At 36.4% G+C, this 18942-nt stretch overlaps 3 protein-coding genes across 4 annotated transcripts in view; 1 reads left to right on the forward strand and 2 right to left on the reverse strand.

The window, feature by feature from the left end:
- Positions 1-10: 10 nt before the first annotated feature.
- Positions 11-8017, reverse strand: msrb2 (methionine sulfoxide reductase B2). 2 transcript variants are annotated; one of them, XM_065258057.2, is made up of 5 exons: positions 7763-8017; positions 1437-1534; positions 1224-1300; positions 814-961; positions 11-641 (listed from the first exon to the last, which is right to left on the reverse strand). In XM_065258057.2, exons 1-5 carry the CDS (start codon positions 7875-7877, stop codon positions 543-545), a joined length of 537 nt encoding a protein of 178 aa, XP_065114129.1. In that variant the 5' UTR covers positions 7878-8017; the 3' UTR covers positions 11-542. The 2 variants fall into 2 exon arrangements, with proteins under 2 accessions (XP_065114129.1, XP_065114128.1); XM_065258056.2 differs by lacking the exon at positions 7763-8017 and adding an exon at positions 5512-7744.
- A 177-nt stretch (positions 8018-8194) lies between these two features.
- armc3 (armadillo repeat containing 3) lies at positions 8195-16755 on the reverse strand. Its single transcript, XM_065258050.2, has 17 exons — positions 16659-16755; positions 16464-16581; positions 16220-16345; positions 16064-16129; positions 15757-15932; positions 15376-15570; positions 14692-14875; positions 12618-12770; positions 12366-12474; positions 11961-12210; positions 11666-11802; positions 10538-10706; positions 10330-10430; positions 9582-9680; positions 9260-9448; positions 9018-9180; positions 8195-8742 (listed from the first exon to the last, which is right to left on the reverse strand). The coding sequence occupies exons 1-17, from the start codon at positions 16704-16706 to the stop codon at positions 8539-8541; spliced, it is 2487 nt and encodes an 828-aa protein (XP_065114122.1). The 5' UTR covers positions 16707-16755; the 3' UTR covers positions 8195-8538.
- A 1106-nt stretch (positions 16756-17861) lies between these two features.
- Positions 17862-18942, forward strand: part of pip4k2aa (phosphatidylinositol-5-phosphate 4-kinase, type II, alpha a) — a 42381-nt gene continuing 41300 nt past the window's right edge. Inside the window, exon 1 of the mRNA XM_065258058.2 lies at positions 17862-18785. Coding sequence (XP_065114130.1) covers positions 18648-18785 — 138 coding nt within the window. The 5' untranslated portion in view covers positions 17862-18647. The remainder of the gene's footprint in view (positions 18786-18942) is intronic.

The following is an 18942-nucleotide window of genomic DNA, read 5'->3' on the forward strand; positions in this document are numbered from 1 at the left end:
TTCGTTTTTGTTTTTGTTTTGTTAAATAGCTTGGTTAGTTTTAGTAATAACTCCTTTCTAACAGCTGTTGGTTAACTGTCCAGTGTCCACACACAGATTAGGATGATGACCCTATGATCAGGGTTTATCATTAACTCTTAACAAACCCACACAAAATTGCCTGTACACACAAAATCAGGCATATTCACATACACACTTCATTTTGTATGTCTCTTAAGATATTCACATCTGTTGTTTATGAATAAAAGAGTCATTTTTGTTAAGTTATTTTATTTTAATGTACAAAAACAAATACAAGTTAGATAAGGAATAACGCAGTGCACACATGCACAGAAGAGGAATTAATTCTTTTTAGGGTGGTCGATCTGAAGTGTTAAAATAATCACAGCAACTTTCGTATATGCATTTTTTCAAGATTAAAATTTTAGTGTAACTCAAAGCATACACCACAATAGATCACTTGTTATTCAAATGCCATAGGTTGACTTTATTTGCACTGAATAACTACAATACTGTCCAGTGACGTAACGTCTGGTTTACATTTATCTTGGCTTGAAGTTTAGAGCAACGCTGTTTATGCAGAATCGCTGACCAGTTGGATCTGGACCATCATCAAAGACATGTCCAAGATGAGCAGCACACTGTACAAACAAAATCACATGTTATAACAGTATGATGTGCTATTACATCATTTAAATAAATCTAAAGGCTATCAGGAGAGATTTCTATTTTATGAGTGGAATTACTGCTGTTGCAATGTATAATAGGTAAGAGCACAACACATTGTTTAACATCACTGTCCCCTATACTTACATGTTTACAGATAACCTCTGTCCCTGTGCTACCAAGTGAGTTGTCAGGACGACGGACAATGTTGGCATGACTTTCATCCTTTTCCCATGTACCATGAGCCTCATAGAATGATGGCCACCCAGCTCCTGCATCATATTTCGCTTCTGAGCTGTTTGAGGCAAAAGCAGAATTGTAATTATTATTATTATTTTGTTATGTGTATTAGCTTACAAGCAATATAAGTTTTCCTTTAATATTTTTTCTATTTAAATATTGCTAAACACATTAAACGTAGAAGTTAAAAATCTTAAGTTAGAAATATCAAAGCATCTATTATTTAAAAAAATGTAATGAGCATGAGAATTTTTTTTAACTGTAATTTATATATTGTTTGGTCAGCAGGCACTGTCTTTAATTGAATAGAAGCTTACCTAAAAAGTGGGGAGTCACAACATACACAATGGTACATGCCCACCTCATTGTGGTTCAGGTAGATGCCACTGAATGGCTATAAAATAGAAATTATAATAGGGGTTCTATAAATGGTGTTCTTTCTTTAAAAATACATAATAATGTATTATTTATTTAAATAAGTCAGACCAACACACTGTTTTATTAGTATACTTTATTTTCATGCAACTTACCACCTCTGTGCCTTTTTCTCTGGTTACAACATACTGTTCTGGAGTCAACTTTCTTTGCCAGTCTGTGGACTGATCATATCTCGTCAAAGACAGCAAACCTGTATGGAATGTTTTTTTGGTCTTTTTTAAATTAATTAATTAAATTATAAAATAATTAATTAAATTATAAAATAAAAAATAAAATCGCAAAATATGTCCCAAATTTGAAAATTAAATGCTAAAATAAAAATTAAAACATTATTTCATTTTCATTTTTAACGTGATGAAGCATCATTCCGGCCAAATTAAAAAATAAAATTAAATTGATGATTTGACATTTCATTTTCAATATAATCTTGAGTCAAGACTGACAATATTAAAATAAAAAGGCAAGCTTGAAAAGGAATCTGTAAATATTTTTTTTAAAGGCTTTTTATTCATGCCCAAGCAATAATAGGGACAAAATTAAAATGTAAAGTTCAGTTTTAATTTTATGTTCTGTTTAAATTATTTGTTTTCATTTTCTTTTTCGTTTTCATTTTCATTTTCAACTTGTATGCAAATTCAATGTTAATCAATGGGTGGCGTTTACTTGCTTAAAAAAAAGGGGATTGGCTGAAGCAGCGTTGCCAACTCAGCGACTGTGTTGCTAAAATAGCGACTTTATTGCTACATCTAGCGACTTTTAGGCCCATTTAGACAAACTTAGCGAATGTTTGGATGAATCTTAGCTTCACATCTGTACAGATAGGCTACTGTGTCGCTTGTACTGGCCCACGAGTGCCGGGTGGCGCTGTCCCGGTGAAATGTGCGTCTGTTGTCTCTGTGCATGGAGCTGGGCAGTGTAGGAGCTGACGCGTGGATGGGATTCGTGTACATTGTTTACATTTCAAAGGAGGAACAAACAATAAAAAGTGGCTGGTCCGCTGTTATATATGTGCGTATTTTCACACATCTGGTCCGGTGAGGCGTCAGTTTAACGAGCTGATACACCGACCAGTCACTTGCTTTTAAATGAACATTATCTGTTTATTTAGCCTATGTGTTGTCTGTACAAGTATCAGAACTTGCGTCCTCTGTGAAATGCGAGTCTCTCGGAGTCTTCTGTGTACACTGCACTGGACACAACATACAGTTCTTCTGACCATAGCTGAAGCGTGGAAGACGAGCTACGCACATAAGGGCTGTGACGATATCACAGTAATACTGCATCACTGCTGTAATAAGATGCCAGCTGCGGTGATGTCACGGCCGCAACCTTATAAAGCGCGTCATGCCCAAGTGCTCTGATTTCTTGAACTGTACCAACTCACTCCCTGGTTTTAAACCCCTGCGCGAATAACAACATCTCTGCAAGAAAATGTCAGAGCCATGCCCATGAAATTTCATGTGAAGGAGTCCGAGCCACGCGCATATTAAGCTTTCTCATTCAAGGAGAAGCACTGTGCTGGTGATGATAATGACAGCATAATAATAATTTAAAACTATAATGGGCAAACATGACAACTATCGTTATGAAGGCAGGAGCGCGTATACTGACAGCACAACTCGATGTTTGGTATAATGCTGTGCTTATATCTGGAGCTACTGTAAGCGAATTTCTGAAAGCAATGATTGGAGTATCCATAAGTTTTGCGCAGTTATTTACGTAATGATGCAATTGTCGATTTCGTTTTGTATTCACTTTGAGAAAATCTAATTAAACATACTAACAATAATAACATTAAATAATATTTATTTTCTATATCTTTTGAGTTTAATATCAATTATGGAACAGTTTTTGTCATTGTTTGTAACCCATTTTTTGTACAATAAATTATTAAAAGTTGCAACATGTTTGGAGAAGTGTGTTTCTATTCACGGAGAGTTTACCGAAAATGAATGTCTAAAGAAATAGGAATCAGGTTTTGCACAACTCATCAGAAACAATCTTAAACTCTGCATGTTCTTTCTGCAGGTTTTCAGGTTGTTATTCTATGAAATGTATTGTATAAAATGGGTTATAAACGATGACATAAAAGGTCTATAAATCATTGTATATTCAAAAGATATAAAAAACAAAAGTTAACATATAGAAATACATATTATTTCACATTGTTATTGCTAATATAATTTGTTGTTTTAATAATATGGGGTGGGTTGTTGTGCTAACAGTCTAACCGCGTGATTCTGTTGCTTCTTCACTACGGTAAAATAAAATCCCGTACGGTCACAGCCCTACTCACAAATCAGCGTTACAAATGAGGACCACTTACAAATACCACAAAGGCTGAAGGTCTGCTCTGCCAGTGTGCCCGCTGCAAAAGTAAGTGACTGTTCACTGTATGTCCATTTTCATGAAATGCATACAAATAACACGCAGTGTGATTATAGTGCTATATATACGCCAATTTTGCAAGCATATGAGGCTGTTTACACTTGGCATTAACATGCGTTTTCGTCGATCGGATCACAAGTGGACGACGTTAATGCCAGGTGTAAACGGTGTTCAAAACGTTTTGAGCTCGTCCACTTTTGACCACTTTCAACCACATTCAGAGGTAGTCGAAACCACTTTCGATCGGATCGCTTTGGAGTTGTGGAACGCATATGTGGTTGAATGCGTTCGAACCGCCACACGCGACCGCCTTCTCTCCGCCCATTTATCTGATCTGAGGTATTAAACACAAGTTTTACGTCTTTTTTTTTACTTCTGGCGTAAACATACGGTGAACAGCGCTATTTTTAGCCTTTCATTGATACAACTAAAGCGGCTGATCTCCGTAGTTTCGTTTTGAAAGCGTGTGAAAGTTGCGCGATCCTATTTCATCAATTGCGCTGAAAATTCAGAGAAAGCTCCAACATATAAACGTACAAAACACTATGCAGCATGTATACTTGCTAAACAAGCAGTGGACTCCGACATAATATTAGTTTGCGTCCATATAAACTCATAATTACTCCCGCTCGGGTTTGAATGACAGCAGAGAGACTCGCCCACCGTCTCACAGACCACCCCCTTACAGTATTCAGGACAGATGCGGTCGAAAGTGGACAAGAGACGGATTTAAATACCAGGTGTAAATGTAATGTGTCTCTCTCGTCCACTTGTGATCCGATCGATGAAAACGCATGTTAATGCCAAGTGTAAACAGCCTATATGATACTCCAGTCCTTAACGGATTTTGGCATAATTATGTATTGCACGATAATCACACTGTGCTATGTGTATACATTTGATGAGAATGGCTGACGCCTCACCGGATCAGATGTGTGAAAATACGCACATATATAACAGCGGACCAGCCACTTTTTATTGTTTGTTCCTCCTTTCAAATGTAAACAATGAACGCGAATCTCATCCACGCGTCAGCTCCTACACTGCCCAGCTTCATGCACAGAGACACCAGACGCACATTTCACCGGGACAGCGCCACCCGGCACTCGTTGGCCTGTACAAGCGACACAGTAGCCTATCTGTACAGATGTGAAGCTAAGATTCATCCAAACATTCGCTAAGTTTGTCTAAATGGGCCTAAAAGTCGCTAGATGTAGCAGTAAAGTCCCTATTTTAGCAACACAGTCGCTGAGTTGGCAACGCAGCGTTAGCCAATCCCCTTTTTTGAGCAAGTAAATAAACACCACCCACTGATTAACATTAAATTTGCATACAAGTTGAAAATGAAAATGAAAACGAAAAAGAAAATGAAAACAAATAATTTAAAGAGAACATAAAATTATAACTGAACTTTACATTTTAATTTTGTCCCAATTATTGCTTGGGTATAAATAAAAACCCTTTTAAAAATGTTTTTACAGATTCCTTTTCAAGCTTGACTTTTTATTTTAATATTGTCAGTCTTGACTCAAGATTATATTGAAAATGAAATGTCAAATCATCAATTTAATTTTCTTTTTTAATTTGGCCGGAATGATGCTTCATCACATTAAAAATGAAAATGAAATAATTTAATATAATGTTTTAATTTTTATTTTAGCATTTAATTTTCAAATTTGGGACATATTTTGCGATTTTATTTTTTATTTTATAATTTAATTAATTATTTTATAATTTAATTAATTAATTTAAAAAAGACCAAAAAAACCTTCCATAAACCTGCACACAAATAAACAAACAAACACATACACACATACATACATACACAATAAACAAAACACAATCAAGTTTCATTAAGTTGTTCGAGCGAATGACGCCGGTGGTAACCTAGTAACCAACAGTAAACAAAAGGCACGCTTGGAAAACGGAGACAGGACTGCATAGTCACGACGGGGCAAGCTATTAATTATTAGCAGTGCAGCTTGTAATTGCCAAACTGAATGCTGGGCACAGCACAGACAAATCAATTCTGATTTTTTGATGAAGGCACTACGAAGTACGAACAAGGACATTGCGACGACGTCGAGCCCCGACAATTAACGACCGCGGAAACAGCTAGACGGGTCAGTCCCGTGCTACGTCAGAATTACTTCGGCAAATGCATTTACATCTCCCATTATTCGCATTTACTCTTTTTCGCATAAAACAAAAACCGCCTTAAGCGAGTGTAAAAACTTTTAGCAAATGAAGGGATTTTTAATCGTTTCCATCACTCGTTTTGACCCGATACTTCAAAATGCGCATAAAATCATGGAGATGGAAACATGGAAAGAGCCTCAAGATGAATTATCAGATAAATAAATTGTTGTTAACTAATTTCATTTGCTTTCTGAGATCACGTGACGCAGATGTGTTCAACCTCCTGGAATATGGAATGTATGACGTTACAAATAACGTCATAATAAATGCGCATCACTTTTCTCTAGGGATTATTTCGATCATTTATGTGAGTTGGTACTTCCTTTTCTTAAATAACCATAAAATCATTCATCGCGTGCGACGTTAAGGGTAAAATGGGTAGGACTTTGTACCGACACATAGCAGAATTTAAAGTAATACTTTAGCATTTGGGGGGGGGGGGATTATTGACAGCCTTATGATTCCCTAAATGAAAACTTGTTTTTTTTCTTGCAAACCATTTTTTATTAAAGGTACCCTACTACCCTTAACCTTATAAGGGATTTCTTAGCTAAAGGACTTTCATGGCCCTGCTAAAAAAAAACAATAGACACCATCACAGAAATTCTATTGGTTTTATTGGGAATTTTATTGGTTCTAATGGAATATGGCCCAAAACACAGTGAAGTGGTTTTAAAAGTAAATGCTAATGGTTCCTATTGGTATTTTAATGGCAACCATTAGAATTTTCTGTAGGTTATTGTTTTTTTCAGCAGGGGCAAACGTGCATATGTTTTTAAACATTGCAGAACTATTCTTAGATTTAAAAAAAAGTGGTACTCGATAAACTACTTTCTACAAACCTATTCGTAACCAATTAGCTTAGGGGAATTTTAGATTTCACTGGCATTTTCTAATCTAGACGAAATTTCACCTGCTCTCACATGAGTCACATCACGTCGTAAAGATTAAAACTAAAAAACGTGACAGATGTGTGTTTATGACGTCGTGAAATATGGAATTTATGACGTTACAAATAACGTCCGCCCGTGCATGCAAACCAAAAAGCAAAGACGTTCATTATAGCGCCACCTAGTGTTCAACACATGTGTGTTAATGCGCCTGAGTATCAGGTGGGATTTTGGATCAAGTTGGGGTCGCTACGACGTACAGTTTGTCTCGAGAAGCAGAGACAGCGATGTGGTCGATGTGGTGAGACATTTACACAAGATATTAGGTTTACACTTGACAAAGAACACGCATATTGTATTTTTTAAAAAAGTACATTAAAACACAAATAATATAGCTTCTTTGTTTAAATACTTTTTTGTTATATACTTTTTGTTTAAATAACAACAGAGTTTGAGAACATGAGCTACATGTCTGGCCTATTACTGTCTTAAAAGTGTGTGACTAAATAATTTCCACAAGAAGCTTACAAAAATAAAAGTTAGTTTATTTTATTTATTGATTCATGTTTGTTATTTGGTTGGTCTCAATTATTTAACTTGTTCTAAGTATCAGACAGGTTTTCTGGTAAAATAGTGTATTTTCCTAGTGCACAGGCTAGATGTTAATTTAAGACATGACGTTTCCAAGTAAAAACCACGTGCAATCTGTTTATTTTGGGGGCCTTTCTCGAAAGCCCACACCATGAAAAACAATGAGTAATCAGGTCACGCATGATCTGAACTACATGACTAGAATAACTGTACTCTCTATTGACAATTTAATATTGCGCATGCTTGGCACAGAATTAAAAATATTCAAAAAATATCAAAAATACAAATATGTAACAGAGTCACATAATTACAATTGTAATATAGATCGAAAAAAATGAACATCCCCATACCCGCTTGCTCTGTAGAAATCTGCCGAATTCCTACAAACATCCTCTTCTTTGGTGATATTGATTTGACAGCTCCATTGGAAAACACTGAAGAGAAACGAACTAAAATGCGTGACATACTTCTCGATATATTAGTTTATGCACTGGTGTAAATTTGTCGACTCTCAAGCTACTTTTACATAGACTAAAGCTGCTGAATTGAGCTGTGTTGTCTTCATGCCCTCCCACAAAAGCAGCAGAAACTGGTCACAACTGACACACGTATGGGTCACGCTCGTCCGGATCAAACCTTGCACGTGCCGTCACTCGAGTAACTGGATGTAAAAAAAATATATTTACAAAAAACAACAAATCAATTTTTGTTGCTTATTTTTGTTGTCTTATCGGATAGTTCTCGCGCTTATCGTCCAAACCTAAATTGTATCGACTTTGACCTTCACAGGAAAAAATGTGACGGTTTAACCAATGTACTAAATATATTTGACCTGAACTGTAAAGTTTATGCAAAAAACGAGAGGCAACATAAATGTATTTGCTTTACTTTTAATGAGTATAATAAAAATATGATATTGTATTTTGCATTGATTTTGTAGTGTGTAATTTTTTGTCAAAATCTTTTATTATAATTTTGTTAACTCAACCCCTAAACAGAAAACTGTATGCCAGTTTGAGGGGACATTTGGCTGTATTTGGTAAACACACACAAAAAAAAATGTGTAATGGAAATAAAATAAAATAAAAAATCAGTTAAATACACATTTGAAGTACAGTAAGTTCCCTTAAATGCTTTGATATGCTTGAGCTGCTGGTGAGTTGCTTTTCATGAGGTTGCCAGGTTGGTGCATGAGATCTATGATGTAGCTCTCAGGCTGAGCGTAACCACAAGGTTTCTTTCCACCTTTGACAAGAAGGATTTCGTTCCAGGCACGATTGTATTGCCCTCTCACAAGACTGCAGCTCAGTCCAATTCTATCAGCAAGAATCTAAAATAATTAGCAAATTATTTTGTTATACACAAATTGGGTGATATACATTTCAAATATGATAATAACAGCAACAGCACCAGTTTTCATGAATAATGCAATGTAGGAAATATGGGAGTAAGAATATATGCATAAGTGAATTACATTCTGAGCTCATACTGTGATGTGGTCCAAACCGAATCATATGAAAGTGTCTATAGATAGACACGCTATGTGTAATCATCTTATTCACTTTACACTCATACACACACAAGCATACAGCATCTCTGCAGCACCTTGAAAAGCAGTGCTCTGTGGTAGTAAGTGCCCTTTTTAATCTTGCCAATTGGAATGATGTTGGACTGGACTTCAAGCTTCAGCTCACTTATGTGAAGTTCCCACAGAAAGTCATGCTGTTTCCCTGGCTCAACCTGTCCACCCATCGCATCACACACCAACCTATGAAAAATCATGTAAATCATGTGGATGCAGGTGAAACAGGAGGAGAAAAATGACACAAGTTTTGGTTTAGGCTTACACAGCTAAAGCGCTATACATCTTAACCTCATCTTGAAGAGGCAAGACAGACTTGGTTGCCTCTTGGACAAGGTTATGAAACTCAGCATCGTATGGTAGCTTCCACGTTTCCTCCAGAACCACATCCGGCTGGGGCTTAAAATCATCTTCATCCTTCTTTTCCTCTTTTTGACCTTTTCCCTTCATTTTACTTAAGAAAAAGAGATTTTACATCAAACAGCAAGACACTAACAATCCCAATGTGGGTTTTATACGTGAACTGATCTGATTTGGTTTATGTATGGTTTGTACAAACGTGTTTGAGAAATATAACGAAAACACACATTGGTGTTTTACTGCTTCGCTTGCTGCTCATAACTGATGAGGTGCCGGTTTCTGTTGGACTGTCCTGTTTACGTTCATCTGTTCCTTTAGCAATCGGCCTGAGAGAAGGAACATAAACATTTAAACCTTAACATACTTAATGCAGTAAACAGTAAAACCACATGACAAAATTAACTTTTTTGCAGGCTGTGGAAATGCGTCTCACTCAAATGACCTTTGAACAGATTTGGATAATAAAACTGAGAGATCGGTGCATCAAAACAAACTCGTAACGCTTTTATATAGCGATAAATTAATGTAATGTTTGTAATAAATTTAAGTGTCTGAGATCATTCAACATCGGTGGTTCAGTGGCAGAATTCCCATTTCTCCTGTGGGAGCTCTGGGTCAGATTCCAAGCCAATGAATGCAAAAGAATTTTCCCCTGGGGAGACGTTAATCTATCTACATCTATCTGTTGTGCAACGGAGAGGTATTTAATATTCAAGTGACAGTGTGCTGCTTTAGACCTAATGGTGTGGAAGAGGACGGACTGTGAAAGTCTTTATTCTCCACATAGAGCTTTTCCCCTTTAAAGTGAGAAGTTAAAGTGCAATTTTTTTGTAGGTCCTGGAAGTTTAGTGTGATAAAGGTTCCCCTTAATATTAAAATGACACAAAAAGTAAATACAGCTGCATGTGACAGTCTGGTGTAGATCAAAGCATAGCATAAGATGTTGCAAAAACATGACCCTTGGCCTTGACATACTCATCTGGCGTTTTTCCATTAACTGCAATGATGGCTCGATGTTGGTTGACAACCTGTTTTGATAGATCTTCTAAAGTAGAAACCCGTTGACCCGATCTTATCTGGTGAAGATAAAAGAGAAAGCAAGTGCAGGAGATTAAAAAAAATTGTCCAACCTTAATAATTAATTAAGGATACATTTGTGTCCCTGAAAGATTTCCGTTTGTACCTGTCCAGGGTCATAGAAGCCATCAGTGGCTATATCAGTGGGTGACAGGTGTCCTGTCAGACTATATTTCAATGATAGATTGTTGTCTAGAAGTTTTTGCAGTGCTACCTCACTTAATTTGCTTTTACGGTGAGATGACAGATTGATTTCTTGGAGTACCTCTAGAGCTCTGTAAGATTGGTAACAACAAAAAACAAATGACTAAATAAAGCATGAAGGTAAAACATTGTGTATTATATAGTTTAGTTAGAATCAATAGTATAAATAACGGTAATTACAGTCAAATATTGTGTTTGTTATAGTCAAAATATAGTAAAATTCTCATATTTTCTCTTTATTTCGGGGTGGAATGTGTGACATTTATTTAAAGCTTGAATCTACTCAATAAATAAATAAACAAATAAATAATAATAATAATTCGAAAAATGGAGTTTTACTGACATCTACTGGTTCTACGCTAAGTTAACAATATGTGTGCTTGTCCTCTTTAAAAGGGTTTTAAAGTTTACATTTCCCAAGACTTTCTTTAAGATGTCAAATAAGTCGTTGGTCTCCCCAGAGTATATATGTGAAGTTCTAGCTCCAAATACCATATAGATAATTTATTATAACATGTTAAAATTGCCACTTTGTGGGTGCGAGCAAAAATGTGCCATTTTGGGGTGTGTCCTTTTATATGCAAATGAGCTGATATCTGCACCAAATGGCAGTGTTGTGGTTGGATAGTGCAGATTAAGGGTTTAGTATTATCCCCTTCTGACATCATAAGGGGAGCCAAATTTCAATGCCCTATTTTTTCACATGCTTGCAGAGAATGGTTTACCAAACCTAAGTTACTGAGTTGATCTTTTTCACATTTTCTAGGTGGATAGAAGCACTGGAGACCCAATTACAGCACTTAAACATAGAAAAAGTCAGATTTTTGTGATATGTCCCTATAAATGTGATATCAAAATGTGATTTTAATGTGAGGGTATTGTGTAAGTCATCATTTGATAGCAGTGCAAAGGTCATATGTTAAATCCAAGAGTACACACATACTGATCAAATGTAAACTTTAGCTTGAATGTACTGTAAGTCACTTAGGATAAAAGCGTCTGCCAAATGCATAAAATGTAAAATGCTCACCCTTCATTGCACAACTTTATGGCAGTTATTTCATCATCTGCACACACACTAACTGCCCAGCAGGCATTCTTCCGAACCTCAGCATTGATCGATCTGAGCAGTCTGATTAAATGTGACAGACCTTCAACATTCCTCAGCTGCACGAAAAAAAGGAATTAAATCACACATATATCACACTCTTTTAGTGTCCTTCACACCCCTGACCAAGAGAAATAAATAGTGCCATTTGCTTTTCCTACACACTGCATTGAACTGATAACTGTGAGACCTTTAAAATTGACCTTTGTGACAATACCTCCAACCTGGCCTCAGCATCACAGGCTAGTGCAGCCACAGCCTGCGTAGCACTTATAAGTATGTGGTTGTCAGTGGATTGTAGCAGTCCCACCAAGGCTGGCATAGCTCCATGGGCCAGAATGCACATGCGCAGGTCCTCCTGCGATGCCATGTTTGTCAAGGCCGCTGCCGAGTGCACAGCTGCTCCTGCGCAGCTGCCTCGCAGCTGTTGCACCAGAAGCTTGTCGCCCTCTGCATCGTACACCGCACTGGATGTAGGACAAAGTTAAAATAAGCTGCTGTCAATACTGTAAGCCAGAATTTTGTAGACAACCAATTATTATTTAGTGACTTTAATATTTAAGTTAGTTTTAGTTCCATGGTGAATTTATTATCACATGGTCAAAGATATGGCAGGACTCACTATGCATTAAGCTTGCTGCTATGAGTCAAACTGGATAGGGCCTCTGCTGCGCCCGTTCTTAAATCACTTCGCTCACTGTTCAGCAGTTGTACGATGAGCTTGATCGCATCTGAGAAATACAGACCTTCATCATTAGCTGAAATCCCACTCAACACCAAAAAACAACAATAATAATTTAAACAAAAATGATGTCTGAATTAAAGGAAGAAGGTTATTGCACTTCTTTTGATGCTTGATTTTACTTTAGATTACCCAAACATCTGAAAGTCTCTCTGCTGGACAGGTTCTTGCTCACGGTGGCAATAGCTTGGCACGTAGCTGTGCGGATGTTGTCATTCTCCTCCACAAGAAGGTCAGTGAGGGCCTTTTCTACATTTTGTTCATGTAGGATTTTTCTGTTCTCACCTTGTTGGAATATAGAAAGAATATACATCTGAAATGTTCTGCACTGTAAACATGTCTGTCAAGTAACTTTGGTAAAATATCTGTCAATATGACATTTTTAAAGGTGCCAAAGAATGCATTGAAATAATCTGTTAAATTGTTCTCTGATATCTTCATATAAGGTATGTGGCTTTATAAAGTGCAAAAATTATCCAGAGACGGTTTACATGTCCATTTACAACCCTAGGATTTGCCCTTAGAATAAAATGGTCTATTATTACCTTATTTGGAAGGGTCATGAATAATAAAGTTGAGCTCTGCTCTGATTGGCTGTTTCACAAAGCAGCTCCTTCAGTAGCTCTGTATGTGTGTGTGTGTGTGTGTGTGTGTGTGTGTGTGTGTGTGTGTGTGTGTGTGTGTGTGTGTGTGTGTGTGTGTGTGTGTGTGTGTGTGTGTGTAAACAGACCTTATGTTTGAGCCTGTACAAATTTTGAGGAATAATCAATTGTTAATTGACGTTTCAAGGTGGTAAGTTTGTGTTTTTTCAGTATGGAGCTGCAAAACGTGACTGTAAAGTAGGGTGACCATACGTGCCATTCTTCTTTTGGGTCCGTTTTCCGGTCGACCGCATATGTCATAGAGGGTTATTATTATTATTATTACAGAAAAGCAACTGTTACATTTTAAGGTAAGAATGAAACTATGATTGTATGTCTTATGTTATTAACTGAATGGCGAATGCGGTCAACAAATACAACTTCCAGAAGACGCACCGAAATCCTTGACAGGACGCGTCCGGGAAGAATGGCACGTATGGTCACCCTACTGTAAAGACAATAGTAGAACTTTAGCCTAAACGTTAGCATATAGCATTAACTAGCATATAGCGCTAACTCCGGAGTCACAACTTTGTTTTAAGCATTGTAACAACATTGTACTTAACTGAATGTGTAAAGGTATTTCTGATTGAAATGACTTGTGGAATAAAAAAAGTGGGTGGGACTTGATTTCGTTCTTTGGGAATTGATTGGCTCAATTAGAATTAGAAGTCTGGCCATTGGAGAGTAAATAGCCCTGCCCTCCGGCTGAGACATATATCATTATTGAAAAGGATGTCATTTTAAAGGGGAGTGGAAGTTAATGATTTTGATTAAAGATTATGAGGACACATAAATATTTTTTTTTTTTGATCTGCACAGATAAATAATTTACAATAAACAATGTAATATTCATTAAATGAAACAAAAATTTTTTTTGGGCTATACCAGCAAAAGTAATATTTTGGTCTCAGATATTGTGGGTTCTCAAACAAAAAAGGGCTTTGAATTGACAATTTCTTTATTACCTATTTTTTTTTTTTTTTTTTTTTTTTTGACTGCAGAACCTTTATCTACAACTATTATAAGAAATACACTGCAAAAAATGACTTCTTAGTATTTTTGTCTTGTTTTTAGTACAAATATCTAAAAATTGTAAAAAAACAAGATGCATTTTGTAGATGAGCAAAATGATCTAAGAAAATAAATCTAGTTTTTAGACAAAAAATATAAAATTTAAGTGAATTTGTGCTTAAAACAAGCAAAAATATCTGCCAATGGTTGTGAGAATTTTGTTCTTGAATTAGGAGTTAAAGAAAAAAAGTTAACCTATTTCAAGATTTTTTTCTTACCCCATTTGCAGATTTTTTGATAGTTTTAAGCACAAATTCACTTAAATTGTATATTTTTTTGTCTAAAAAACTACATTTATTTTATTAGGTCATTTCCAAGAAAATACATCTTGATTTTATTATTCTTGTCTTGTAAGAAAAGTAAGAAAGTTATTTTGTGTATAATATAATGCTTTGTGGTTTATATTAGTTTCTGCATTATACAGTACATAGCACAAACAAAAAGAAAAACATAATGGTTTTTGATCTCGATTAATGTGTGTTTTCATATACCGTTGTGTGCCATCCTGGCTATGGCTTTGACTGCATTAGCCTGCACCTCAGGCATTGTGGGTGTGACAACAAACTGCAGCAGTTGCTCTAGGCCGCCCATCTCTTGAAAAAGCTGCATGGACTCGCTGTCTTCCAAACAGTTTGAGATAACCCTAAAAGCCACCTCATGCAGGTCGCTAAACTTCTGTATGAAGATAACAAATTTGTTGCTCAATTATGATGCAGATTGCTTGACGTTGCCAGTAAGACAGAAGTAGTAAAAATAGTAAAATAATAGTAATAGTAGTTTCAATTCTGCTTTGCATACAGGAAGATGCTCAAAGATTAAAATCTTACATCTCTCTAATGCCCATACACTCTAAAAACAAACACTGCTAAATAGCAATACAAGTGGTTCACTGGTGTGTAATCATAAGGGAACCATTTTGAGTACCTGTGTTGAACTATATTGTGATATAGAACCATATCTGGTGCTATAGTGGTGCTCTATCACCCCTGGATAGTTCTTCATAGGTGCTTTATGGGTGCTATTTAGCACTAAAAATGGTTCCCCTATAATTTAGTGCTATTTAGCACCATTTTTTATCTTGTGTATCTTTAAACTCCAGACTGCATGTAATATAGAAGACTAAGATCTGGTGTCAAAGTGCTTATAAATAATTCAGATGACAATAATTGGCCTACTTTGGTTGCGAGGACCTCCTGGATTCTGTTGAGACCCTGTGCGTTCCTAAAAGCAACATGACTCTCACTGTCACTGGTGATGGTCTCTATGGTGCGTAGGGCAAGCTGCTGAATAACAGGGAACTCTGAGCGAAGCAGATCCAGAAGCGGGGGGAACCCATTTAGTACGTGCATGGCCGCTCGATTCTGAAAGTCCTAAATGTGCACAAAGCAACAAAGCGTACAGATCAAACGTTTTAACTGTATCCTTCTGGAATTCAAAGATCATGCTTTGAAAGCCTATCAAATGACAAAACATACATAAAATACTAAGTATTTCAAACTCAATTTAGCTGTTTCCTTTTAGTGTAATTTGCAACAGATCTTCTGGCTCTCTCTTACTTGTACAAGATTAAAGATGCACTCCACTGAATTCTTCTTCACATCAGCATCTGGGTTGGGCAAGAGCTGAATTAAAGGTTCAAGTCCTTTATGGTCAAATATCTGCACCTTGAATGAGAAGTCCACAGACAGGGACGCCAAACACAAAGTGCCAAACTCAAGGACCACAATGTCCTCTGTGACAAAGGTTAAAAAGAGAAAAGAAAACATATATAAGGTTAAAAAATTTTTTTATATTATAATTATATTTTATATATTATATATGAATTGATATATTTTATATTTCTACATCTCCATTCCGTTGTACCGTCAGATAACTTGCTGATAACTGCAGGTATCACATCCAGTGTCTTCAAAGCTTTTCTAACTTCACCTGTTTAAATCAAGTAAAGGAAAATCATGTGGCCAAACATTCTTTAATTCTCTTTTTGCCTGTTTTTTTGTTTTTTGTTGCTGTGCTTACTGTTTGAAGCCATAACCCCCAGGGCCATGACAGCTTTCCTCTGCACAACCTTGTCCTCGTGAGATATAAGACGAGAGAGCGGTTCAACTGCCCCCAAACCCATCAGAGAAGTCTTATTCTCATCACCTAAAAATATCATTACAACAACAAAACACACACATGGGGTCAACAAAACAGCATTGCAGCAGAACACAGTGCATGCATGCTCACATGCAAAAGTATCTGGGAAACACAAGGTCATTACCTTTCTCTGCAAATTTAAGGATGGCTTCACAAGCTTTTGCCAACACGTCTTCTTCAGGGGAACTAAGCATGAGGACTGCTGTTGCTGCATTCTTGCTCTCGATAGACAGAGGGTCAAACTAAAAGAATCATACTTCATATTTAATAAGAATTTTATGCTAAATCACAATAGTAAAGAAAGAAAACATGTTCTCACCACATCTTTAGCAAAGGACTCAGACTCTTTCTTGACTTTTTTACCCATTCAGAGGTCAGGTAATTCAACCTACATGCACATTTAGGTTCACTGAACTAAAACAAAACGACAACAGAACAAGTGAACGATGTAAAAGAAACAAACTGATATAGCTCTCGTTAATTATAAAATAAGTGTATGAAAAGGAAGTAATTTATTCAAAGTACCTGCTAAACAAAAAGCGGTATGGTCGAGACTGTTTAGCTTGCTGCTGTTGCTAGGAAACTGATGTTATTTGTCGTCTCGCCTGAAGGTGGCGCAAGTATCCCGCTAATCTGAAATCACACAGCTTTTACTTTTAAATATATGTTTGTCGTAAACATAATCATGTTTTTTAAATTATGTAGGTCTCCTCATTAGAAGTTCCGACAGATGAAAAGAAAGAAAATGGTAAAGAATATAAAAAAGACCACTAAAGATCATTATCGAAAAAAATATATAATTAAAAAGGTATAAATCACTAAAATAATAGATCTTTAGTAGGTCTAGTACCAACAATGCACAATTAATGTCATTTTTCCAAAATAATAGTGCATCATACAGTCTGTCTATTCCGGTGTGAATGTTAAATAAGATTTTTATCTAATCTGAAAATTATTTAGTATTAGGCCTATATTTTGTGATAATGTTGTTTTAAACATAAAGTATGGGTATTTTACACAGCAGTCATTAATTCTGCATGGTGTTGAAAGATGAGAGATTATCAGCATCATCTCACTTTTTCTATTGAATTCTTGATTACGTGTTAGATTGTATAGTTTTATAATATTTCAAGACACAATTTACTCGTTCGTCTATTTATTTAGGTCAGTGTTTCTAAACCAGACAGTCGGGACCCACTAGGGGGCCTTAACAGGTCTCCAAGTGCTTTAAAATTATTTACAATAAGACAAAACAAGCATTAAAATAATCTAAAATTAAGACATTTCGTAATGTTTGGTTATTGGATCAAATATATATTTTGTCTTGCTATTTTAAGCTATATATTTCAGTGAGTAAACATTGTGTGGGGAGAGCCTTGAAATATTGTTGTGGACATGGGGGGGCCTAAAAGTAAAAAAGGTTGAGATCCTCTGATTTAGGTTCACGTCAACGAATATAGATTGTAGTGATAAATCCTAGTGTTTGTGTTACTGTTTGTGTGTACGAGGCGCTGTCGACCTCCTCCCACTCTCTCACTGTGCGCGCGATCGCGTGTGTGTGTGGGGAACTGTCAGTCCGTCATTTGGGCAGTGCGAAGCTGAGCCGGATACGTCAACTTCAAGCAATATATCTGACAAAATTCACTCCGAATTTAGGCTTTGACACCTTCAACAATCGGAATACTGGCTTTCTTTGGGAATTATATTTTTTTGGGGGGCGGACAAGCGACAAAGAAAGAAAGTGGGAGTGGGATTTTGCACGAGACATATTTGAAGGGTTGTTGGCTTAGCCTGACTGGGGTGAGTTAGCATGCTAATGGAGGAGCGCCGCAGTGGATGTCTGTTTTTCCGCTTTTATATGTAAATTAGTCTGACGTCGTAAAATTAATTTTTTACTCTTCATATTCTCCGATATCCGTCCATAATATTCTGTTTTACAAAAAGTGTAGTGTTTATAAAAGGGCTTGAGAAAAGCTTGCTTGGCATGTTAGCTAGTTAGCAAGTAGGGGAGGCTTACAAATGAAGTCTTAAGGAGCTTTTCCCGTTTACGGATAAGAATTTAAAAATAACAGCGCATTTTGTTCGTAACTTTAATGGTGTATGTAACAACTGTGTGTTTTATCGCATTTGGGTGAGATATTCATCTGTGTAACACGCTAATAGTTGAGTTGGTACAGTTAGCTGGCTGGGGTTAGCTAACTGAACGTTATGCCAAATGATATTTTACTAAGAGACAGTTAGGACGCCACTAGCTTACTTAAAGCACTTGTCACTGTGTGATAGTTACTTTATTGTTATACAACAAACCATGGCATCGGCTGTTAACGCTGTCTCATCGTTTGCGAGCAAAAAAACTAAGAAGAAACATTTCGTGGCTCAGAAATTGAAGCTGTTTCGTGCCAGCGACCCTCTGCTCAGTGTTCTTATGTGGGGAATTAACCATTCGGTAAGTCAAAATTGCATTCATTTCTTTATGATTGTTTTAATGCATTACATATCTTATTGTGTATTATTGGAAAGGGAAGTTCAGTATGTCTTGCAAACAGCAGTTGCTCTCTCTATGCAGTTGTAAACTAGACACCATCTGTTGGGTTCATACAATT

This window comes from Paramisgurnus dabryanus, chromosome 22 (genome assembly GCF_030506205.2).
Source record: "Paramisgurnus dabryanus chromosome 22, PD_genome_1.1, whole genome shotgun sequence".
NCBI lineage: Eukaryota > Metazoa > Chordata > Actinopteri > Cypriniformes > Cobitidae > Paramisgurnus > Paramisgurnus dabryanus.